The 27,518-nt window shown below is 32.4% G+C and overlaps 1 protein-coding gene across 1 annotated transcript; it reads left to right on the top strand.

Moving 5' to 3' along the window:
- The first annotated feature begins 1,092 nt into the window (after positions 1 to 1,092).
- LOC134684938 (uncharacterized) lies at positions 1,093 to 27,503 on the top strand. The gene is made up of 8 exons (XM_063544257.1): positions 1,093 to 1,257; positions 2,141 to 2,518; positions 6,743 to 6,849; positions 8,529 to 9,773; positions 12,351 to 12,381; positions 15,909 to 16,183; positions 17,339 to 17,366; positions 27,061 to 27,503. Exons 2-8 carry the CDS (start codon positions 2,275 to 2,277, stop codon positions 27,369 to 27,371), a joined length of 2,241 nt encoding a protein of 746 aa, XP_063400327.1. The 5' UTR covers positions 1,093 to 1,257; positions 2,141 to 2,274; the 3' UTR covers positions 27,372 to 27,503.
- The last annotated feature ends 15 nt before the right edge of the window (positions 27,504 to 27,518 follow it).

Genomic DNA, 27,518 nt, shown 5'->3' on the forward strand with positions numbered 1-27,518 from the left:
AATACAGTCTGCACTTTAAGTTTTTAAAACATTTATTCGATTCATAAAGTATCCTGAAATGTATACCAAACTTGGACAGAAGCATCTTACAATCAAAAGAAATTATCAGTAGGAATATTTTTATTGATTGTTTTCCTCATTTTTGTTGGAGTTACAGCAAAAGTAGGCGAGACACTGGCTTCCGTGGAACCCTTACAAATTTTCTTAAGTCATACTGCCAAAGGAACGGGAAATAGAATACTTAACATTATCTGCTATACATTTTCTCTTTAAACGTTTAGTCCTAGGCTCACTCAAATAAGCTTTCTGTCATGTCTGTCAGAAAAAAAAAGATCGATGAAAAAAATCAAAAACATGTTTTGTTTAATTAAAGATATCAGTCAGCTTTAAATAAAAAAAACGACATTTATAATTTCAAAGATGTTTTCGTAGTGAACTGACCTTTAAGTATTAAACCGGTGCATATGTGCTGTGGTACTACACACAAGCCGCCAACAATCAAGCCTCCCAACAATCAAGGCTTGATTGAGAGTCTAATTGAATGGTCATAACTTTCTTAAATCTTACAAAACGTACAATGCAGTAAACTTCATTATTCTGCCGCATTCGAACATCTTCAGGTTGGGAATTCATCAACCGTACTAGTTGAATATAAAACCAGTTTTATGTTATTCGAATCTCAAAATAAAATCAAACATGTATTACTCTGATACAGTCTTGCATCTGCTATCTGAGGGAAACTGACCAATTATACAAATGTACTCCTAAAACAAAATGTAATGATGTTGAAACACATTTCAACCCTTATGATGCAACACATTCTCAAAACTCTTTTCAAAATATAGGTAAAAAGGTTTTTATTACTCAATTATATTGTTGATTATCCATCACTCCATATGGATGTAGAGTTTAAATTATTTAATAAATAGCACCTCTTTTGATCTCGAAAATTTCTAGATAATCCAGTTAAAGAGCCCATTCAAACAACAATTGGCTCATGATGACAAACATTATTTTTCATTCATGCAGAGAATTATTTGTTACCTGTCCATCTTGAAAAATCTCAAGCCAGAAGTTACGTGATATATACTGAGCAACCCGTTACTGACAATCAATCAATTGAGGAAAATCAACCTGAAATCAAAGCAGCAAACGAACCTCTCCCTGTTCTGTCATAGGGATCTGTCAAAGAAATAAACATACCAAGAGGAAAGAGAGTTGTTAGTTCTTTGCCAGTCCTTTCTGAAACTACACCAGGTATATATAATGGTAATGTTGTTCTAACATTTGATTAATTTGTCCATGCTGTAGAAAAAGACATCTCTCATTGGTGACTTTCTAAAGTTTAAATATCATATGAAACGAAAGGAAAGTTTAGGTAGAAACATGTCAGTATTATTTATTACATTCCTATACTATTGTTAATTAAAGTAATGTAATGGGGAAAATGACACGTTTACCTCTCGTTTTGATATTAAACGATATTTTTAACAAGATGTTTCAAGAATATAGGTGTGTCAGGGTGAAGATTGATACAAACATGAACAAATATTGGGTACATTTTTAAAACATTGTCAGTTTTGAATTCCGCATTATGATTTTTCATTTGAATAAGGTTTTTGTTGTAAATTGATTCGTGGTATACCATACTATAGAACTGAAACATGTATACTGTTCTACTGCATTGAGTGAAATATGATATTTATGTACTGGAGACAAATAAATGTCCAGATTTATCACGCCAGGCACACATTTAAGAATAAACTTTTGAGTGTGGATACATATCATGTAGCACAAGATTTGGTAGTAAAGTATGTAACTGTAATGTTTTTTTTTCATAATATGCAGACAAATGTAATCCATTTTCCCAATCTTCTGCAAACAGATGTGGTTTTTCTACATATCTTCATCAAGTATGGTCGGCTTTCGTCTTGAAGTCAAAATAGGACATGCAGAGGAAAGCAATAAAATTGTAAGGCAAAATTGATTGTAAATTAATGAAGAACTGAGATCAAACGAACAACACGTTTATTTAATACAAATAATCAATATATAAAGAAAATATAAATCAGATAAAAATTAAAGAAACCCGTATACATTACTACTTGTCTCAATTATATAGCTTATGTAATTATTCCAGAGTGTCATTTAGAAACTGAAACCAAATCACCAGAAACAACTTCTACTACAGAAGTAGTACGAAACCCTGGTATCATTGGAAAGTTAAAGAAGCTGTTTAGTGTCCAAAGAGATGTTGATGAAATAAAGGTGGTGATGACAAAAGAAAGATTTTGGGACGAAACCGTTAAAGCTGGAAAGAAGAAGCTACATCACAGGAAAATAGCTCCAGTGATCATTTGGGACTTCGGAGGGCAAGATGTATTCTATAGTACCCACCAAACGTTTTTGACATATCGAGCTATTTACTTGCTAGTATTGGATGGTAGTAGAAACCTTGATGACCCTTGCATGTTCGAACAATATCTGCCTGGAAAGAGTGGACCTAAAACAGCTCGAGGTAATTGTGATTTGTAAAAAATATCTCAATTGGTATTACCCTAACACATTTAGGGGGACCCCTTCCCCTTCTCATCCCACACTTATGCATATTTATTGTTTATTAGTGTACTTTTGATTTGTAAAGATTATATCGTTTTTAATGTCTATTACCCTTACACCTCTAAACTTTGCAAATGAACCCCTTTTCAGACACACATACACCATATGTATTGTTTATATGTAAGTTTGTGTGTTCATATAAATGTGGAAGTTATTGAGAGTTTCCACTCATATATATATATATATTCTTGAGTAATTTCTCTTGCATCATGTATATTGAGCTCCTTTATTGCTTTCAATAAGTTTGTTTATTCCATATTAACAGAACTTGAAAAGGTGTTTTTTATATGAAAGAGATTTAGAATAAATAAGCATATTCACCAGCGTAAAAAAGTTTATTCGTAGAACGTCGCATGTTTTTACGTGTATACTTATGTTAAAAAAAAAGGTTATGGACACGATTTAACAATTTTACGCATGCGCAAACTATTTATAGACATAATGAGTGATTTGTATGCACTACCAGGGCAATCCGTAGTTCATCTCATTACTCTAAAAAGCAAGTAAGTGTAAATCTATGATGCCACTGTTTAAAATCAAGCCCATTCAGTTGCAATGATCAGGAATTTGATTGATAAGACGGAAAATGTGGTTAATACGAGAAAAACATCAATAGTAACGGCAGATCAGCCACTTTTGATAATGGATATTCAGTGGGAATTGCCTGCTTTGTACAAAAAAGATAAATGTATCGTCATGTGAGGTGGATTTCATATGTTGTACTGTTATACCACTGTCACAGGTTAGGGGGAGGGTTGGGGTCTCGCTAACATGTTTAACCCCGCCACATTATTTATGTATGTGCCTTTCCCAGGTCAGGAGCCTGTAATTCAGTGGTTGTCGTTTGTTTATGTGTTACATATTTGTTTTTCGTTATATTTTTACTTAAATAAGGCCGTTAGTTTTCTCTTTTGAATTGTTTTACATTGCTAACGGGGCCTTTCATAGCTGACTATGTGGTATGGGCTTTGCTCATTGTTGAAGGCCGTACGGTGACCTATAGCTGTTAATGTTTGTGTCATTTTGATTTTTTGTGGATAGTTGTCTCATTTGCAATCATACCACATCTTCTTTTTATATTCACATTGAAATGACTTGTTATACAATTCTGGGTGATATATTACGTGAAAGTAGATGGACATATGTCCTCACTAAAACAATTATTGCAACACCTAGAACGGCATATTCTTGTATATATGTTCAAATGTATCTAGGACTAGACACGCACATCAGATAACTCTATGTGTTTTAGCTTAAATTGGATATATCGGCTTAAGAAAGCTAAACACAGAAATTATAATCATGCCATGACTCTGTGACGTTCAATGATTTGATAGACTGGTGTAAGAAAATATAGTTATCTCTACCACAGTTCAATTCCTGGCGTTCAATTATAAAATAAAAACTTCTTGTGAATTTGGAAGTATGCTCATTTCATGAGTCAGATTTTGTACAAACAGTCCATATAAAGCATGATACCGTATTCATATTTTTCATACAACACAATTGATCCGACAAAAAAACCAAAATAATACGATTGTAAAGGGCGATGTGTTGTCATAGATTTAATCGAAGACCACATTTAGACGTATTGATGGTAGCTGGACCAGAAGTCAGTAGACTATCAGTCTACATTTGCAAGATCTAGTGGTTTGAGGCATTCTATAATAGATGAACGACTTAATGAACACAAAAGGATTGTACATAAATGCTGTATATAAAAAGTAAAATCACAAAAATACTGAACTCAGAGGAAAATCAATTTGGAAAGTCCATAATCACATGGCAAAATAAAAAAACAAAAAACAAAACACATCAAAAACGAATGGACAAGAACTGTCATATTCCTGACTTGGTACAGGCATTTTCAAATGTAGAAAATGGTGGATTAAACCTGGTTCTATAGCGCTAACCCTCTCACTTTAATAACAGTCTCATCAAATTCCGTTACATTTACATGATGCGTTAAATAAACAGTCACAATCAATAAAATAGTCAAAATATGGGAACATCAGTCATCATCGTATAACAATTTAACAGGACACAACAACATCTACTATCTACGAACACATGGATTGATTTGAGTGTCTGACGTCAGAAAAATTATATACGTCACATAAATTTGTCGTTCAATGTGCATACAATAGTTATCAAAAGTACCTGGATTATAAACAATTTTAAATTTTACATAGGCAATGAGCGCAGACAGGGTTAAAAAATCAAAAGTATGTAAGAATAAATTACAGAAATCAAACTAGTCCAAAAGTTATACATAGAATTTATGAGAATCCAAAACTTTTAAAAGGAACAATGTAACAGGACACAAAAACCTATCCACGAACACATGGATCTACTTGAGTGTCCGACGTCAGAAAAATTATATACGTCACATAAATTTGTCGTTCAATGTGCATACAAACAATTTTAAAATTTACATAGGCAATGTACGCATACAGGGTTAAAAAATCAAAAGTATGTAAGAATAAATTACAGAAATAGACCGAGATTCAAACTAGTCCAAAAATTATACATAGAATATATGAGAATCCAAAACTTTTTAAAGGGAACAATTTAACAGGACACAATAACATCTACTGTCTAAGAACACATGGATTGATTTGAGTGTCTGACGTTAGAAAAATTATATACGTCACATAAATTTGATGTTCAATGTGCATAAAGTTTCTGTCGTCATCTGTAAATTGTCATTGACTTCATTTTTATGGTTCAGTGAATACTTGAAAAAAAAGTTCAGCTTTTTTGTAACTTAAATCTCTTTCTAATTTTAAGTACATTGTTATAGGATAACTATATTTTGTATGTGTGTACCTTACAAGGTCCTCGTTGCTGTCAGACAGTTTTCACTTGACCTCGTCTCATTTCATGGATAAGTGAACAAGGTTATCTTTTTGTGGTCAAGTCCATATCTCAGATACTTTAAGCAATAGGTCTACTATCATGACTATATTTGGTGTATGGAATGATTGTAAGGTGTTCATATCCAACTGATAGGTGTCATCTGACCTTGACCTCATTTGCATGCATCATTTGTTAAAGTTAAAAATGTTTGTGTTTTGGTCTGTTTTTTCTAATACTGTACACACTAAGCATGGTAAGTCATCAATATTTGGTGTATGGAAATATTCGACGATGTACATTTCAGTCTGGCACGTTTTATTTGACCTTGACCTAATTTTCACGGTTCATTACTCAATGTTAAGGGTTTGTGCTTTGTTCTGCTTTTCTTAAATTATAACAAGTTTAAGCAAAAGGTCAACTATATTTGGTGTATGGAATGATTTTTATGTGTATATGTCTGTATGGCATGTATCATCTGACCTTGACCTCATTTTCATGTTAAGTTTTCCCGGTTAATTTTGTTTCGTAGATACCGTATTATATGCATAATGTCAACTACAAATGCATGTCTGTCTGGCAGGGTTTATCTGACCTGACCTCATTTTCATGGTTCATAGGTCAGTATGAAGTTGTCAGGGTTTGGTTTATTTCTTGTATATATACTATCAGCAATAAGTCAACTATATTCGGTGTATGGAATTATTGTAAGGTGTGCATGTATTTCTGGTTAGGTTTATCTGACATTTACCTCATTTTCTTGGATCATTTTAAGTTTATATGATACTTGTAGTAAAGATTTATATTTAGGCCATCAACAAGTGGTTGTTATTTCTCAGAAATAAATTACTAGTTTATGCTAGTCATTACTTATAATTACTACTGATGATCAAGTTATGACAAATTCAATTACTTGAATGGATTATTGGTTTTTTTTGGGGGGGGTAATTCTAAGAAAAAAGTAAAACAACAAGAATACTGAACTCCAAAGTCCCTTTACGATTAGCAAAATCAAAAGCTCAAACACATCACATGAATAGAAATCAACTGTCATATTCCTGACTTGGTACAAGTGTAATAATTGTATTTGTGGTAAATTTGAGATATGTAGAAGTGCAGTGCAAAAAAACGAGACTTAAACAAAATATCATCCTTTTTATTTTTTTTTAGAAATGTTAGACTGCCTTAATAATTATCCATATCAGATAACAATATATGATCATTCTTTCACTACTTGTTGTTAATTATACAACATCTTTCTTTCTAGACTACCTCAGATTTTGGATAAACACCATAGTCACATACTGTAAAGGAAGTGGACCAGGATTTCCTAAAATCATGATTGTTCTAACTCACAAGGATAAATTGAGATCTGTAAGTTTGTTAACTACACATCTATGTGTATGCCCCACCTACAATAGTAGAGGGGCATTATGTTTTCTGGTCTGTGGCTCCATTCGTGCGTCCATCTGTTTGTTTGTTCATCCTGCTTCAGGTTAAAGTTTTTTGTCAAGGTAGTTTTTGATAAAGCTGAAGTCCAACCAACTTGAAACTTAGTACACTTGTTGCTTATGATATAATCTTTCTAATTTTAATGCCAAATTAGGCTTTTGACCCCGTTTTCACGGTTCACTGAACATAGAAAATTAAAGTGGGTGTTTCAGGTTTAAGTTTTTGGTCAGGGTAGTTTTTGATGAAGCTGAAGTCCAATCAACTTGAAACTTAGTACACTTGTTGCTTATGATATGATATTTTTAATTGTAATGCCAAATTATACTTTTGACCCCGATTTCACGGCCTACTTAAAATAGAAACAAAAGTGGGAGTTTCAGGTTAAAGTTTTTTTGGTCTAGGTAGTTTTTGATGAAACTAAAGTCCAATCAACTTGAAACTTAGTACACTTGTTGCTCATGATATGATCTTTTTAATTTTAATGCCAAATTAAACTTTTTACCCCAATTTCACGGTCCACTTAAAAAAGAAAATGAAAGTGGGAGTTTCAGGATAAAGTTTTTGGTCAAGGTAGTTTTTGATGAAGCTGAAGTCCAATCAACTTGTAACTTAGTACACTTGTAACTTATGATGTAATCTTTCTAATTTGATGCCAAATTAGACTGTTTACCCTAATTGCACGGTCCACTTAAAATAGAAAATGAAAGTAGGAGTTTCAGGTTAAAGTTTTTGGTCAAGGTAGTTCTTGATGAAACTGAAGTCCAATCAACTTGAAACTTAGTACACTTGTTGCTTATGATGTAATCTTTTAACTTTAATGCAAAATTAGACTTTTTACCCCAATTTCACGGCCCACTTAAAATATAAACCAAAGTGGGAGTTTCAGGTTAAAGTTTTTGGTCAAGGTAGTTTTCGATGAAATTGAAGTCCAATCAATTTGAAACTTAGTACACATGTTCCCTATAGTATAATCTTAGTATAGTATAATGTTAATGCCAAATTACATTTTTACCCAATTTCACGGTCCATGGAACATGGAAAATGCGAGTTGGGCATCCGTGTTCTTTGGACACAATCTTGTTTTAGTTTAGATGTTAAATGACATGAATTTTATGTGTGTTGTTGATTTGCTGTCTCAATTGCATATATTTGCCTTATATCTCTTTTTGTTGAATTCAAAACTATTGTGATAGTATTTGCTAGTATGCTAGTATCGTTGTCTTTTCCGTCCCTACTGATACAGACATTCAACCAAACAATTCTTTGCAATCCATAATTATACAAACATTCAACCAAACACAAATATATGTGATTGTCAGGAAACTACCTATTGCTCTTTCTTGTCATTTTTTAAGACTTTTGACAGACAGGCTAAATGTGGAACAATATTTGAAAATGTATTTAAATGAAAAAGGTAAAATCATGCATCATGAAACAAGTGCTCAAATTTCATAAAGTAAAAAGTAAAAGAAACTGACAAGTTATCACTTCTGCCTCTGCCATTTTTATACACTTTTGTGGGGAGGACAAGCACTTGAATAATAGGATTTATACAAGCAAAAGCTAATTCACAAGATTCAAGATGAGATGTTTATTTACAGGTGGAAGTGGAACCCAGACGTCAACAATTGTTCCATGCTATAGAAGAGATGTTTTCTGGAAGTCCCTTGCTGTCCCATTTAGTCATTAAAGACCAAATTTTTGTAAATGCAAGGGACAAATCTGATCCAGAAATGGCGAAGATTAAAAAGAACATTATCGATCAAGCCATAGAGCAACCAACATGGGGTCAAGAACTTCCAAAATGTTTTATTCCTCTCGAACTCGAATTTGACTCACTTCTAAACCGCAACATTCCTTTAATAACCATGGACCATATGATGAAGATAAATTCTGTTCAGCCCGTTCGACCACTGACAGATGAAGAATTGAAAGTATTTCTCAAGTTTCAGCATTCTGTAGGACGAATCTTGTATTTTGATGAATCAGGCTTGGATCAACACATCATTCTTTTACCGACGCACCTGATTGATGCCTTTAAGTCAATCGTTACTGATAGAAGATTCTGTGAAGGTGACAGACTTAGACAGGTATCATGGGAATTATTGAGCCAGAAGGGTGTAATCGCAAAAAAGTCAGTAGCCGATATCTGGCAGAAAAAGAAATACAAGTCTTTTCAAAAACATAAAGATTATTTACTGGGAGTCATGACATATCTTGATATATTGGTGGAACCAAGGCGATATGATAAGACACACAGACGTATACCCGCCGAATTCTACTACGTTGCTAGCATGGTTAGAACCAAAGATACAACTGGATATCTTAAATCCACTAATTTCGTTCACAGAAATATCGCAATAGCATTCAGCTCATCTTCGTCAATGATTCCTCCAGCGTTGTCCTTTAGACTCATCAGTTACTGTTTGAGCATATTTGCAGTGAAAACATATGGACAGCGACACGAAGAAATGTTGTTTCATAGATCAGCAGTTTTTAATATAGACCCATCTCTAGATATGTATGTTAACTGTGATGATGAGATGATTGTTGTTCGTCTTGTTCACCTAACGAATAGAAAACTTATAATGAGAGATCTAGCATCTTGTATTAGGGAATGTTTAGCTATTGCACTCGAGAAAATTAGTCAGCTTTACGTCAAGACAAGCAGTACAGGATCTGTTATACATGAAGGCTCTTTTAATCTGAGTTTGTGTTGCAGTTCACCGGAAAATCCTTGTCTTCTGCCAATGTCAGAACATCAAGAAGAAGATGGTTCATGGATATGTCCAGAACACAGAATTGAGCACACCAAAGAGATCTTATCTTCCTGGGCCTTACAAAAGGTAAATACCAGTAAAGGACAAACATATAGTTATATTGTATATAAAAAAAAATATAGTTTAACTGATATTTTATTATTTAATAATTTATTTTGTGTTGCATTTCCTTAAATGCAGCTTTTATTACATTCATGTAGCCTACAAAATGACAAAAAAAAAGCATTGTAAAACGATAAATATTTAGGTATCAATATATATCAATTATGAAATGATAAAAAGCAAATTTTAATCTTTGTTATACAGTTTGATAATGAAATGTAAATACGTGTAGAAGTATATTTAAAGGCTACGCAAAAGCGAATGTCACATTTAAACAGATAACTCTCCAAACATGTCCAATACCATCTAAGCTCAAGAGTATGCCATTGCCTTTTGTTTATTCATTTACTATGACATGGTCATGTTCTGACACCATTGTCTAATCAACATGAAGAATTTAATTGCAGATACAACTTACCTGAATATGCTGAATAACCTATGAGATAATGTTTAGAAATGAACTGAAAGGATTCATCTTTCTGAATATTGGGGTTTTTCATTGACATATATATGTTGATTGTATTTCTCTAAGCCAAAAGAATGAGTCAACCATATTTTGAAAAAAAAATGGTCATTATACAAAACTATTGAAACTAGCATCTTGTGCTTAACTATTATCAAAGTGAGGATACTTCAAATACATGTAATTTGAATGATAAGTAAACTTCGCTGTTCAACAATATATACGAAGGTGATACTATAGTATTCAGTTGGATCAAATAGTTAAAGGTTGTCTTGCAAGTATTTCATTTTTAATGATCGAATGGTTAATGAAAAATGGTAATGTCTGATGAATAGTTTCATTCATTAAAAAAATGAAAATGATATATATATTTAAAATATGCAATATGTCATTATTTTCCTTACCGTTTTTACCAGCCATTGGTTTATACCCCAACTACGTTTTTCTTGTCTGTTTGTCTGTCTATACACTCATGGGTTTAACCAACCATTGATTTATACCCCGACTACGATTTGCTGGTATATTTGTCCGTCTGTACACTCATGGGTTTAACCAGCCATTGCTTTATACCTCGACTACGATTTGCTGATCTGTTTGTCTGTCTGTACACGCATGGGTTTAACCAGCCATTAATTTCTACCCCGACTACGATTTTCTGGTCTGTTTGTCCGTCCGTTCACTCATGGGTTTAACCTGTATCGGGTGAATCAACATTGGCTTCTGTAGTTTACATTGAAATGGTGTTCACATTAAATTGGATATGTGATAGTGCAAGTGGGATATGGTGTGTGTCTTGACTGTTGTGAACATATATATATATATATATATACATACATACAACTCGTCTAAACATCAACCCAACAATGTTAGATCTGTAAATTTGTTTTCGCTAATTGTTTGTTCTTCCCTCGCCGGGATTCGAACCCATGCTACTGAGATATCGTGACATCAAATCGCCTGCGAAAGCAAATTTACAGATCTAACATTGTTGGGTTGATGTTTAGATGAGTTATTTGGCACAACTTTTTGGAATTTTGGGTCCTCAATGCTCTTCAACTTTGTATTTGTTTGGCTTTTTAACTATTTTGATCTGAGCGTCGATGCCACTGCTGGTGGACGTTTCGTCCCCGAGGGTATCACCAGCCCAGTAGTCCGCACTTCGGTGTTGACATGAATATCAATTATATGGTCATTTTTATAAATTTTCTGTTTACAAAACTTTGAATTATTCGAAAAACTAAGGATTTTCTTACCCCAGGAGTAGATTACCTTAGCCGTATTTGGCACAACTTTTTGGAATTTTGGGTCCTCAATGCTCTTCAACTTTGTATTTGTTTGGCTTTTTAACTATTTTGATCTGAGCGTCACTGATGAGTCTTATGTAGACGAAACACGCGTCTGGCGTATAAAATTATAATCCTGGTACTTTTGATAACTATGTATATACATAATGTACACAGCCATGTATCACCATCATTGCTGGTGATCCGATGGATACATCTGTTGTAGAGTTGTCACTGACTCAGACGTACTTATATATATATATATATATATATATATATATATGACGAAGGGGCATTAAGATTTTCTCTGGACCATCCGTCCTTCCATCTATCCTTTTTTCGTTTCTGCACTTTAACTTACGTTTTCCTCAAACACATATTATGAAATGCATGCACAATGCTAAGAGGCAACACTCCGAGACTGAATTTGAATTACTGAAGCAAGTCACTTACTATTTTAGAGTTGGGCTACTTTATAACTTGAAAAGTTGCATTTTCTTTTTTCATTTCCGCGCTCTAATTTAAGTTTGCCTCATGCACATTTTATGAAAGTCATACACAACTTTTAAGAACAAAACTTGCAGACATTTTTGGAAACTTATCAGAAAACTCATTACATAAAAAACAAAACAAAATAGTGAAAATATGATTATAACACTTAGCACAAGATACCTAAACTAGAACAATAGCAATCGTTCATCAAATGCTAAAAAAAAAAGTATGTGGACGTATTTCAAGCAAACTTTTTTTTCTTTTATTTGTTTTCAATTAACTTATATTCTGATAACTTTTCAGGCAGTAAATACATGTGGAGTAGCATGCCCAGGTAATGTATGCATTATTGTTTATTTATCAGATACTATAAATTCAGAAATTATTACGAGGTTTTTATTAATTAAAAATGCGACTGATTGAGTACGCAATAATAAAAACTCGCAGTGTGATATCTAATACAAAATACTGTATCCAGATTTTCCTAAAATCGCAATGATAAATCTCACAATATTGTCCATTTAAAAAAAAAACCACAATAATAAATGCACACAATAATTTCTGAATTGACAGTAGCTGAGTTCATGCATATAGTACCTCCTTGGTTTAAGCTCCCACATCCATAACACGATGCAACATGAAACCATATACATAATACACCATACACTTTAACCATATACATAATGTATGGTTACACCATTACACTATCATAACGGACAACATTACATAATATACAATTCCGCCAAACACTTTTAAACCATACACCATTCCCTTTCCAATTTACCCATCCCCATTTCAATTAATCATGAACAGTCTCATTCTATAAACCTATCATATTTGTTCAAGCCTGCGACATATCTTGCTTTAACGAGACCAAATAATGTTTCATGATGTTGTCAGTATTGGTGTCCATGTCGGCAACAGGTGAATACAGTCTGTTGTTAATGTGTTTTAGGTGTCAATAACTTTGTCATACATTGGCGGTATTTAATGATGTTGAATAGAAGCTTTTTGATGATCAAGCGACAGTTTCTAGAGCAAAGTTATGGACAAACTTGTCATCTTTTTTTGTAATCAATCGATGTACATTTATGGACATATTTTGCATTTAACTTTATCAAACGTGAAACTTTTTAAGTTAAATATATAGCATTGAAGCAACATTTTTAACTAAATTCTTTTCACTTTTCTGTTTGTTTTAATCTATATACAGACATAGTTTTAGCCAGTTAACATTCTTGATTACATTGATAGCTATTTCATTCTCAAATTACTTTTTAGATAGAGTCAATGTTTATTATTCCCACAAAGTAGCGGAGGGGGCATTACGTCTTACCTTTGTCCATCTGTATGTCAGTCCGTCCGTATGTCCCAAAATTGGTTTCCGTTCTCTAACTTTATATTGCTTTAAACAAATGTTATGAAACTTATACACAAAGCCTATTACTACAAATCACAGATCAAGTCTGAATTTTGGTGGCGTCACTTTTTACTGTTCTAGAGTTAAGTCCCTTTACACATGAAAAAAATCTAAATATAGTTTGCCTCAACCGATTGTTATGAAACTTACACATAATGCTTATTACCACATAACACAGATAAAATTTGAATTTGGTTGTGTCACTTTTACCGTTCTATGCCCCCGTACAAATGAAAAAAATGCAGAATTTATCGTTTCCGTTCTTTATATGTCTCATGGACACATTTTCTATTTATTTTTAGATTCATATAGAAGAGGATTTCATGTGTATAAATAATTCATAGTCAATATAAATGCATTGACACATATTCAAACTAGTTAACAATTAATTAAAGTCTGTCATTTGTAATTGTGTTAATTGTTGATACTAATGACCTGTCTTTTTATTACATATATTGGAGTGGATTTGCAAATGCGCAGTTTAAAAACCTGAACATGGTGGTTTGTACTCCATCATAGGCTGATCATTCTTTAAATTACAAAATGCATATTTAACCTGTGATATCACTTTTTGTGGCGTTGATACATTCGTATGACGCACAGTTCATAATTATATTGTGCTGGTCTTGTGTACTGTTGTAAATTTATATGAGGTGTTCGTTTCTATTTTGAGGTTTACATGTTCTAATGTACATGTACTATTATATTATTCATTTATGTATTTCTCTGTCCTGAGTGATCTTGCGTTCATTTGTACTGTATTCCTGTCTCGTAAAGTTGTTATTTTAGTTGTATTTTTAACATTGTCATATAAGCGGTAGGTTTTGCTAGCCATAATACCAGGTTCAACCCACCTTTTTTTAAAGTGACCTGTACCAAGTCAGGAATATGGCAGTTGTTATCAAATAGTTCGTTTTTATGTATGTTGGCGTTTGTTTTTGTAGCAGTTCATTGTTTCTGTTGTTCCGTTGTCATCAACTGGATCAAAATAGTTGACCGCCATTAAAGTAACTAAAAGTACCAGTATATTCACTAACGTATCACTAGCCTAGGTTAAGGTAGCACTCCACAGATAGAAAATAAAATTAAAAATGAGCCACAAAATGTTTTATCATTTCCTATTCCTGGATTTCTAATTCATTAACCTAACTGTTTGTGTTGTACATGTGCATATGTATGTAATCAGTATCTTCCATAGATTTGATTTTCAAGAGTCAAATGGGTGAAAATTAATTCCTTTTATGTGTATCCATGGCAACATTCTGCCTTTATTTACCATAAAATATTGCAAAAAGGGGGGTGAACATGTCACATATCCCCCAAACTAGAATGTCAATGCCTTTGAGTGATACCTTTTTAGAAACTGTTTTCATAAATCTTCCTAATGATTAAATAAAAAATGGGTGTCTTTCGCATATTTTTTTCGTAAAATCCGATCACAAAGTTCGAGCGATAAAAAGTTGGAAAAAACATTACAATAATTGCCGGACCATTGTATGGTAGGGACATGCAAATACGGACTGTCATATAGAAAACAGCCTATATTACATACATTACATAACCTGGATGTTCATATAAACTCAATACGAAGGCTATTTTAATACTCAGCTATCCAAAAATGAATTTTATTGCACACTAGCTCTCATATTTGAAAAAACCACAGGGGCCAAAATGCGAAACTACACACCTAACTGTGGAGTGCTACCTAAATGATTAGTAAAAGACGTTTTTTTTGGCCAACCTACAGTGTAATTTCAGAATAACTAGATTTCAAATAAGGAAAACTATTCAACTAATGACAAAACAACACATTCATTGACGATTTGATTTTTCGTAAGATTAGTTATTCATTTTATAACTTTGGCTTTGAAGTGGATTTAAAATAGGTAATGCTAGGAACTATACTTGTCTTTGCATTCTCAGTTTAGTCTTATGCAAGGTCAATGACAACGTCTGGACAACACCGGCATTATTGTATGACATTAGAGGAATGAATTATCATTTTTTTTCCCTTGGAAATCAATCACAGTATTTCAATGCAACTGATGTACCAAAATGTGATTATTCTTTTGATTTGGTAAAATTCCATTTTTTCATTTTCCCTATTTGTATTTTATTACGATTCAAAAAAAAAAGCAAACTTAAACATCATATAATCACATACACAACACCATTCCTCAATACAATATATGTCCGTATCCATAGTCTGAAGGTACGTTGTCAACCTCCATTGCGTAATTTGTAGTAACACTCCATGTGCACCATACACCAAATCGCATTTGAACAAAACACCATTCCACCTGTCATGCTATTTTGGGAAATTAACAGCATTTCAGAAATAAATATTAATAACACAACTTCTGGCATAACCCTTTAGTAATGATTTAAATCTAACAAATTTTGAGAAAATTCAGAAACTTAATATTCTATAAATATTTCAGTGACGGACAACGAGTTCTTAAAGCAGACTCCAACAGATATTCACCTACGTCGATTGTCAATGCAGTACAGCATACACGAAATCAAAGAGTTATCTATTCATCTTGGAATGGGGTATAATACATGGGAGCGTATGTATGATACATTAGGTGAAGAACCAGAACGATTAAACTTTGAAATACTGCATAGGTGTATTGACAGTTCTTCCATTACATTTGATGACTTCAGGAAAGCTGCTGCAATCGGCAACATACAGAACCCACACACTCTTTGCAAAGTAAGAGGAATTTTAATTGTAAATTACTACTTCTAAAACTTAAATGCTATGGTACACAATTCATTCTTATAACCAGGGGAATTTTAATTGTAAATTACTACTTCTTACACTTAAAAGCTATGGTACACAATTCATTCTTATAACCAGGGGAATTTTAATTGTAAATTACTACTTCTTACACTTAAATGCTATGGTACACAATTCATTCTTATAACCAGGGGTTAATTTTAATTGTAAATTACTACTTCTAACACTTAAATGCTATGGTACACAATTCATTCTTATAACCAGGGGAATTTTAATTGTAAATTACTACTTCTTACACTTAATTGCAATGGTACACAATTCATTCTTATCACCAGGGGAATTTTAATTGGAAATTACTACTTCTTACACTTAAATGCTATGGTACACAATTCATTCTTTTCACCAGGGGAATTTTAATTGGAAATTACTACTTCTCACACTTAAATGCTATGGTACACAATTCATTCTTATAACCAGGGGAATTTTAATTGTAAATTACTACTTCTTACACTTAAATGCTATGGTACACAGTTCATTCTTATAACCAGGGGAATTTTAATTGTAAATTACTGCTTCTTACACTTAAATTCTATGGTACACAATTCATTCTTATAACCAGGGGAATTTTAATTGTAAATTACTACTTCTTACACTTAAATGCTATGGTACACAATTCATTCTTATAACCAGGGGTTAATTTTAATTTTAAATTACTACTTCTAACACTTAAATGCTATGGTACACAATTCATTCTTATAACCAGGGGAATTTTAATTGTAAATTACTACTTCTTACACTTAAATGCCATGGTACACAATTCATTCTTATAACCAGGGGAATTTTAATTGGAAATTACTACTTCTTACACTTAAATGCTATGGTACACAATTCATTCTTATAACCAGGGGAATTTTAATTGTAAATTACTACTTCTTACACTTAAATGCTATGGTACACAATTCAATCTTATAACCAGACGATATAGTTCTTAATCTATATAAAGCTTGTTTGTATTCAGTATCAATCGTATTGATTATTTTTCAATTGCTGATTGCTCTGACCTTTAAAAAGACCTAAAAAATATTTGCTTTACTTTCAATCCATTATTTTCATCATTATTCTTTTAAGGTGGTGAGAGACAAGCTTATTGACTTCGGTAAGTGAAACAATTAACATATTCGATATACAAATATATATAGAGATATTTACATTTATTATTTCCTTTTTTAGATGACCTGGCCCAAAGGGCCAAGTGAGCTTTTTCATCGTCCGTAGTCGTCGTCGTTAACTTTTACAAAAATCTTCTTCTCTGAAACTACTGGGCCAAATTAAACCAAACTTGGCCACATTCATCATTGAGGTATCTAGTTTAAAAAATGTGTCCTGTGAAGCCATGACTAAAAATAGAACATAGGGGTAAAATGTAGATTTTGGCTTATATCTCTGAAACCAAATCATTTAGATCAAATCTGACTTGGTTAAAATTGTTTATCAACTTTAGATCTATCTGCCCTGAAATTTTCAGATGAATCAGACAACCAGTTGTTGGGCTGATACCCCTCAATTGGTAATTTTAAGGAAATTTTGCCATTTTTATACGACTGCAAAAATTGATTTTTTTTGTGTCGTATATTGGTATCACGTTGGCGTCGTCGTCGTTATCGTCGTAGTCATTGTAGTCCGAATACTTTTGGTTTTCGCACTATAACTTTAGTTTAAGTAAATAGAAATCTATGAAATTTTGACACAAGGTTTATGACCACAAAAGGAAGGTTGGGATTGGTTTTAGGAGTTTTGGTTCCAACTGTTTAGGAATTATTAGCCAAAAAAAGGGCCCAAATAAGCATTATTCTTGGTTTTCGCACAATAGCTTTAGTATAAGTAAATATGAATCAATGAAATTTAAACACAAGGTTTTTGAACACAAAAGGAAGGTTGGGATTGATTTTGGGAGTTGAGATCCTAACAGTTTAGGAATTAGGGGCCAAAAAGGGGCCCAAATAGGCATTTTTCTTTGTTTTCGCACCATAACTTTAGTGTAAGTAAATAGAAATCTATTAGATTTAAACACAAGGTTTAAGACCATAAAAGGAAGGTTGTGGTTGATTTTTGTAGTTTTGGTCCCAACAGTTTAGGAATAAGGGGCCCAAAGGGTCAGACATTTAACTTTGTTAGGTTTCATCAACAATTTAATAATTGGGGTTCTTTGATATGCTGGATCTAACTGTGTATGTAGATTCCTAATTGTTGGTCCCGTTTTCAAATTGGTCTACATTAAGGGTCAAAGGGTCCAAAATTAAACTGAGTTTGATTTTAATAAAAATTGAATCCTTCGGGTTCGTTGATATGCTAAATCTAAAAATGTACTTACATTTTTTATTATTGGCCCAGTTTTCAAGTTGGTCCAAATCGGGGTCCAAAATTAAACTTTGTTTGATTTCATCACAAATTGAATAATTGGGGTTCTCTGATATGCCAAATCTAACTGTGTATGTAGATTCTTAATGTTGTGTCCCGTTTTCAAATTGGTCTACATTAAAGTCGAAACGGTCCAAAATTAAACTAAGTTTGATTTTAACAAAAAAATGACTTATTGGGCTTCTTTGATATGCTGAATCTAAACATGTACTTAGATTTTTGATTATGGGCCCAGTTTTCAAGTTGATCCAAATCAGGATCCAAAATTGTTATATTAAGTATTGTGCAATAGCAAGAAATTTTCAATTGCACAGTATTCAGCAATAGCAAGAAATCTTCAATTGCAAAATATTGTGCAATAGCAAGACATTTTCAATTGCACAGTATTGCGCAATAGCAAGCAATCTTCAATTGCGCAGTATTGTGCAATAGCAAGTATTTTCAATTTTTAATTGCACAAGAAATATCTAATTGCACAATATTGCGCAATAGTTCAATTGGAGTTATCTTTCTTTGTCCAGAATAGTAGTTGAATCAACTTAAATCATTGTTTTATACAATATACAATGTATATTCACTTTTACTACCAACTGATAAATTTAAACAATCTTTACCATTCAGTGATAACAAGCACTTTTTTTACATTTTAATATTTAATGTTGGATTTAAATGAGTAGTTATTGTTGCAAACATCAATAGAAATTTGAATTGAGATCAGTTTTTGAATTAGGAAAAGGGGGATGTGAACAAAAAATGGGGGGGGGGGGGGGGGTTAAATTTTTCTCATTTCAGATTTCATATATAGAAAGAAAATGTCTTCAAACATTTTTTTGTGAGGATTAATATTCAACAGCATAGTGAATTGCACAAAGGCAAAAAAACAAGTTTATTAGACCACATTCATTCTGTGTCAGAACCTATGCTGTTTCAACAATTTAATCACAATCCAAATTTAGAGCTGAATCCAGCTTGAATGTTGTGTCCATACTTGCCCCAACCGTTCAGGGTTCAACCTTTGCGGTCGTATAAAGATGCGCCTTGCAGAGCATCTGGTTGGTTATTATCTTGAACATTATTATAGATAGAGATAAACTGTCAACAACAATAATGTTCAGCAAAGTAAGATCTACAAATAAGTAAAATGACCAAAATGGTCAGTTGACCCCTTCAGGAGTTATTGCCCTTTATAGTCAATTTTACCAATTTTTCTTAAATTTTTGTAATCTTTTACAAAAATCTTCACCTCTGAAACTACTAAGACAAAATGTAACCAAACTTGTCCACAATCATCATAAGAGTATCTAGTTTAAAAAATGTGTCCGATCACCCTGCCCGCGAACCAAGATGGCAGACGTGGCTAAAAATAGTACATAGGGTAAAATGAAGTTTTTGGTTTATATCTCTGAAACTGAAGCATTTAGAGCAAATCTGACTGGTGGCAAAAATGTTCATCATATTTCGCTATATCGGCCCTGAAATTTTCAGACAAATCCGACAACCAGTTGTTTGGCTGCTGCCCCTGAGTTAGTAATTTTATGGAAATTTTGCAGTTTTCTTGCTATTATCTTAGATATTATTATAGTATCTAATGATATCTTATACTATAAATTATGATTATGAAATATCTTAGTCTTTTAAATGTGCTTCCCTTTAACTTGTTTTTGTTTATTTCATGTATATATTTTATATAAAATATGGAATTTTGTTACTTGGCACATATATGGTATATTTTTGAAGCAAATAGAGCATTATGTAAACAGTCCTGATATCTCAACTAAACCTTTCACTCCTTTGTGTTGGCAGCTATCCACTTTCAATCCTTTGAAGATTTATTATTGTAATGGAGGGTAAAAATATTAAAATAATGTCTCATAATTGTCAAGGACTTCAAATGAGAGAAAAAAGGAGGGATATTTTTAATTATCTGCATTCAAAAGATTTTGATATATATTGTCTTCAAGACACACACTTTGTAGAACAAGATGAAACCCTGATAAGAAACCAGTGGAAAGGTCAATGTATTTTCAATTCTTACGCATCTAATCAACGAGGAGTTGCTATCTTGTTAAAGAATAGTTTTGAATATAAAATACACCAAGTTAAAAAAGATGAGGATGGCAATTTGTTGGGATTGGATATTAATATTGAAGAAAAGAGATTTACTCTGATAAATGTGTATGGGCCGAATACTGATAATCCTTGCTTCTATGACAAACTAACAGAAACCATAGACTTTTTTGATAATCAATTGTGTATGATTTGTGGGGACTTTAATCTTGTTCAGAATTTTGACCTAGATACCCATAACTATAAACATATAAATAATTCAAAATCTAGGGATAAAATTTTAGAAATTATAAACTATAAGACTCTTGTGGATCCATTTAGAGAGAGATACCCTGATCTTAAAAGATTTACATGGAGAAAAAAAAATCCATTTAAACAATCACGGTTAGATTTCTTTTTGATCTCTGAAAGCCTTATAGATGACATATGTGATATAAACATTGGCAATAGCTACAGATCTGACCATTCACCAGTAATTTTGACTTTAAAGATAAATGAGTTTATAAAAGGCAGAGGCCTCTGGAAATTCAACAACTCTCTCCTTCAAGATTCTGAATATGTAAAATTAATTAAAAAAACAATTATTAGCACAGTTGAGCAATATGCTGTGCTAGGTTATAACAGAGATGCTTTAAACAGTATTATTGATAATTTTGATATACAATTTACAATCAGTGACCAATTATTTTTTGAAACACTTCTCAATGAGATCAGAGGTAAGACTATTTCTTATTCGACATATATAAAAAGGGAAAGGGTAAAACAGGAAAAAAAACTTACAGAAGAAATACAAAAATTAGAACAAAACACAATCACTGAGGACAATATAAATGTAATAGAGATTAAAAAATGTGAACTTAGAATTTTGCGACAAAACAAGATTAAAGGTCAATATGTTAGGTCAAGAACCCAGTGGATTGAAGAAGGAGAGAGACCAACTAATTATTTTTGTAACCTAGAAACCCAAAATTTTATAAATAAAACAATTAAAAAAATTATTATTATAAATGATAACACTGTAGTAGAAAATCAAAAAGAAATATTGACGCAAACAAAATTATTTTATGAGAAGCTTTACAGAAGACAAGAGTGTATAAAAGATGTCAATCTATCAGAGGAATTACCATTTCAAACACCTAAATTAAGAGATAATGAAAAAGATTCTTTAGAAGGTAATATTACTTTTAGTGAGTTAACACAAGCATTAAAAAGGATGAAAAATAATAAAAGCCCTGGTTCAGATGGCTTCACAGCAGAATTTTTTAAAGTTTTTTGGATAGATATTGGAAAATTTGTCTTCAGGTCAATAAATGATGCATATGAAATAGGGGAAATGTCTGTCACACAGAAGCAGGGAGTTATTACATATATCCCAAAGGAAGGTAAATCAAGACAGTTTTTAAAAAATTGGCGTCCTATTACCCTTTTAAACTCAACTTATAAATTAGCATCTAGCTGTATAGCAGAGAGAATAAAGTCGGTTCTTAATAAACTAATTAATTCTGACCAAACAGGCTTTATTCCGGGGAGATTTATTGGGGAGAACTGTAGACTTATATACGATATTTTACATTTCACAGAGGAAAATGACATCCCTGGTATATTACTCTTGATTGATTTTGAAAAAGCATTCGACTCTATCTCCTGGTCATTTTTATTTGAGACACTTAAATATTTTAATTTTGGAAAATCCATGATGAACTGGATAAAAACATTTTATAATAATATTTCTTCAACAGTAACTCAAAATTGTTGTCTGTCAGATTTTTTTCATGTGGAAAGAGGTTGTAGACAAGGAGATCCTTTGTCTCCTTACCTTTTCTTGCTATATGCAGAAATACTTGGCATTTTAGTCAGAAATAATAATGATATTAAAGGTATTACGATAGATGATACAGAGTTTGTATTGTCTCAATATGCTGATGATACATCACTTATTTTAGATGGATCTCCTTCTTCTTTAGATGCGTCCCTCCGTATCTTACAATTCTATGCTGAGATATCAGGACTGAAAATTAACTTAGATAAAACAAATGTTATATGGATAGGAAGTAAAAAACATAGTCAAGATAAAATATGTGTAAAGTGGGGATTGAAATGGGGTTCCAGTACCTTCAAATTATTGGGTATCACTTTTTGTGTTGATTTGGATAGAATGTTAAATCTAAATTATGCTCCTCGAATTCAGGAAATAGAAAGTATTATACAAAAATGGTCAAAACAGTCGCTTACTCCGTTTGGTAAAATAACTATTATAAAATCTTTAATTATATCAAAATTGAATCATCTGTTCTTATCCATACCAAGTCCAGATGAAAATGTACTACAACAACTCAATGGTAAAATTTATGCTTTCATTTGGGATGGTAAACCTGACAAGGTAAATCGGGAGCTCTTATGTCAAGAATACTGCAGAGGTGGCTTAAAAATGATTAATTTAAGAAATTTTATACAAGGACTAAAATTGACCTGGGTTAGAAGATTATTTAATTCAAATTCAAAGTGGGTCAAATTATTTACTGCTACACAAAATATAAATTTTACAGAGTTGGCTTATTTTGGAACAACTAAAAAATTAGATAACGTTTTTTGGAAAGAAGTTATTTGTGCCTGGAAAAACATGTCGAGATTCCGACATCCTCGCTATTTTGAGGAAGTCATATCTTCATCTATCTGGAATAATGAGAACATTAAAATTGATAACGTCAGTGTTTATTATAGAAGTTGGGCACTAAACGGGGTATGGACTGTAAATGACCTTCTAGATGAGCAAGGAAATATATTGTCTTATCAAAATTTTGAACAGCTATATTCTTTTAAACCCACATTTTTACAATTTTATGGTATTAAAGTAGCATTAAAACAATGGCTACAATCTATGGGAATCAACACCGAAAGGGAAAAACAACAACAAGCTCTGTTACCTTTTAATATTAACATTTTTTTCAAATCAAACAAAGGTTCAAAAGACATGTATAATATATTAAATCTAGGTGCGATACCAGTTGTAATAGCAGCTGAGCGAAAATGGGAGGGTATATTAAATAAAGTTATAGGGGATTGGAAAAAAATCCATAACTGTGTCACTAAAATTTCAAAAAATACCAAGCTCTGTTGGTTTCAATACCGAATTATTCACCGTATTTTAGGTACTTATACTTTACTTTTAAAGATGAACCGTGTACAGTGTAATTTATGTACATTTTGCAAGGAAGAACCAGAAACCATAGAACACTTATTGTGGGGCTGTCATATTGTAGCAGACATTTGGCACCATCTGAATGCCTGGATTTTTGAAACAACACATATTGAAATTCCACTTAATATAGATATAGTCATGTTTGGTCTTTATGATAACTATAAACTAAATTTTATAAAAAATAAAGTCATTTTACTAGTTAAGTATTTTATATGCAGATCAAAGATGCGAGAGGAAAAACCTCATATAGAGGGACTTAAAAACTATATCAAAGAAAATTTGATTTTAGAAAAAACATATTTCCTTAAAAAATATGAGTGTGAAAGATTATAACATGTACTGGAACCCCTGGGATAAAATCATTAATTAATTTAATAGTGAACTATTTTATATAGATGTGCCTGAAATGTAATTTCCATTATCACTATATATTTTTTGATGAAAATGTTATACTTCATCCATATTTATATCATATCGTATTATTAGTTATTTATTTTTGTTTACTCTTTTTTGCTTGATTATGCTTATTTTTCTTGCTTGCTTTATTATGTGCCACTATAAATAATTTATGTAAATGCCTGTTAATCCATGAATAAAAAAAATAAATTATAAAAAAAAAAAAAATATGATTTTAACCTTATTTTACATGATTTCCAAAGCATCAGTAAATACAGGTGAGTGACACGGGCTCTTTAGAGCCTCTAGTTTAATATTGGTGTTGTTTTGTACACTTTGTTAGGCGTATACATATACACGTTTAAACATGTGACATTCTTAATCGGATAACACGTGGTTATACAGGTCTAACACTATAATAAAAATATATATATTTATATAAATATATAAGTGCCTATAAATAACATCTTCCACGTGGAAAGGTAACACATGCCCATCGAAGCTCATTTTAGTGAGAGCTCAGGTGGTCGTGTGGTCTAGCGGGACGGCTGCAGTGCAGGCGATTTGGTGTCACGATATCACAGTAGCATGGGTTCGAATCCCAGCGAGGGAAGAACCGAAAATTTGCGAAAGCAAATTTACAGATCTAACATTGTTCGGTTGATGTTTAGACGAGTTGTATATACATTATGTACACAGCCATGTATCACCATCATTGATGGCGATCCGATGGATACATCTGTTGTAGGGTTGTCACTGACTCAGACGTACTTATGAATATAATTATTTTCTGTGACTGTATCTTACATTAATTTGTAGGATCCTTTACTATAGATAATTTAGCTGATCTGTAACAATAACATCTTCATGCCTTATATATCATGTACTGTAGTACGCCGCTAGATTAAAACTGACGTGGAAAGGTAACATATGGCCACCGAAAGCTCTTTTTTTGAGAGCCCAGGTGGTCGTGTGGTCTAGCGGGACGGCTATATATATATATATATATATATACGAGTCTAAATTGAAAACTACGTTCAAACCTATGACTGCGTTGGATAAAAACCGCAATTTTTATACGTGTGCATGTCAAACAAATTTCGTTGTAGAAGGGTCTAAAAACAGCACAAACAACATTTTCCAAAAGACCAAAAGAGTGAAAAAGTATATTTAAACAAAACGCATTTGACTAACAGGTCGAACAACTGATGTTCTTTAACCCTGCTGACTGCCATTGGCGATTGCCAAATAAAATTGATCACAGGTTGTAACAAAAGGGATCTTATTATAAATTTAATACGTCACAGAAAGAAAAAAAATGGTTAACTTGTGGACAGGATGTTGTGCCACAAACATTCGGTGTCAATATTTCTTTGGTACACCATATCCGGATTTCGACAATAAATGTCTCTTCAGTGATGTTAGGGATCGAAACGGTATTTGGAAGGCCATATAAAAGCACCCTCATTTTTAGAGAAAGTACCCTCATTTTTAGATTAACTCTTGAATTTTAAGAGTCAATATATAGGATGAACGGATCATATAAACCGGAGGGAAAATATGATACATGCCAAAACAAAAAATATAAACGAGTCTAAATTGAAAACTACGTTCAAACCTATGACTGCGTTGGATAAAAACCGCAATTTTTATACGTGTGCATGTCAAACAAATTTCGTTGTAGAAGGGTCTAAAAACAGCACAAACAACATTTTCCAAAAGACCAAAAGAGTGAAAAAGTATATTTAAACAAAACGCATTTGACTAACAGGTCGAACAACTGATGTTCTTTAACCCTGCTGACTGCCATTGGCGATTGCCAAATAAAATTGATCACAGGTTGTAACAAAATGGATCTTATTATAAATTTAATACGTCACAGAAAGAAAAAAAATGGTTAACTTGTGGACAGGATGTTGTGCCACAAACATTCGGTGTCAATATTTCTTTAGTACACCATATCCGGATTTCGACAATAAATGTCTCTTCAGTGATGTTAGGGATCGAAACGGTATTTGGAAGGCCATATAAAAGCACCCTCATTTTTAGAGAAAGTACCCTCATTTTTAGATTAACTCTTGAATTTTAAGAGTCAATATATAGGATGAACGGATCATATAAACCGGAGGGAAAATATGATACATGCCAAAACAAAAAATATAAACGAGTCTAAATTGAAAACTACGTTCAAACCTATGACTGCGTTGGATAAACACCGCCATTTTTATACGTGTGCATGTCAAACAAATTTCGTTGTAGAAGGGTCTAAAAACAGCACAAACAACATTTTCCAAAAGACCAAAAGAGTGAAAAAGTATATTTAAACAAAACGCATTTGACTAACAGGTCGAACAACTGATGTTCTTTAACCCTGCTGACTGCCATTGGCGATTGCCAAATAAAATTGATCACAGGTTGTAACAAAATGGATCTTATTATAAATTTAATACGTCACAGTATATTATATATAAGGAAGTCTAAAAGGGTACCAACAGACATGAAGTCATATACACATGTTAAATATTTTAGATAGCTTATATCCTTCATTAGTAAGATGTCCAATTATTCATATATGTGTTTTGTTGAACTTTGTTTTGTTCACAATCAGTGTAAAGTGCAGTAACATGTAACTACTTTCATATACACAGCCTTTTCTTTAAATGAAAATAGTGTAAAGGTTAAAATACAATTCAATAAAAGTACATGTTATTTAAGGCAAATAACTAATATAAACAAAACCCCAAAATAACAATTTGCTTTTTTGCATTAGACCAGGAACCAGAAATTTGGGACTATGAACCTTCAGAAGAACACTTCGACAAACTCGCCCCGTTTGTAGGAAACAACTCGCTGCCATTTCTTATTGAGCTTGGAATGGAATTCAAAAACTGGGAGCAGATTCGATTTCGACAAACGGAAAGAGATTTGGTGAAACTTAACCGAGACATTATGCAAGAGTGGAAGTCTACATTCTGTAATCTTCATGCTATCAGACCATATCTGAGACATATTGGTCAGGCGTTCAACAACATTGGTAAAAATATAAAAATCATCGAAAATGTTTTGGCAGACTTCTCTTGAATGATGTTGACTAGTTTGGTGTTTTGAAGTTTGACAACCTAGGAAATTTTTGGAACAATTAGTGAAAATACATTTGCATTTACATTTAAAATGAATACGATCACTTGTATATTGGCCCCTTTTCAGGGCAATTCTTATAAAAAAACA

This window comes from Mytilus trossulus, chromosome 9, assembly GCF_036588685.1.
Source record: "Mytilus trossulus isolate FHL-02 chromosome 9, PNRI_Mtr1.1.1.hap1, whole genome shotgun sequence".
Taxonomy (NCBI): Eukaryota; Metazoa; Mollusca; class Bivalvia; order Mytilida; family Mytilidae; genus Mytilus; species Mytilus trossulus.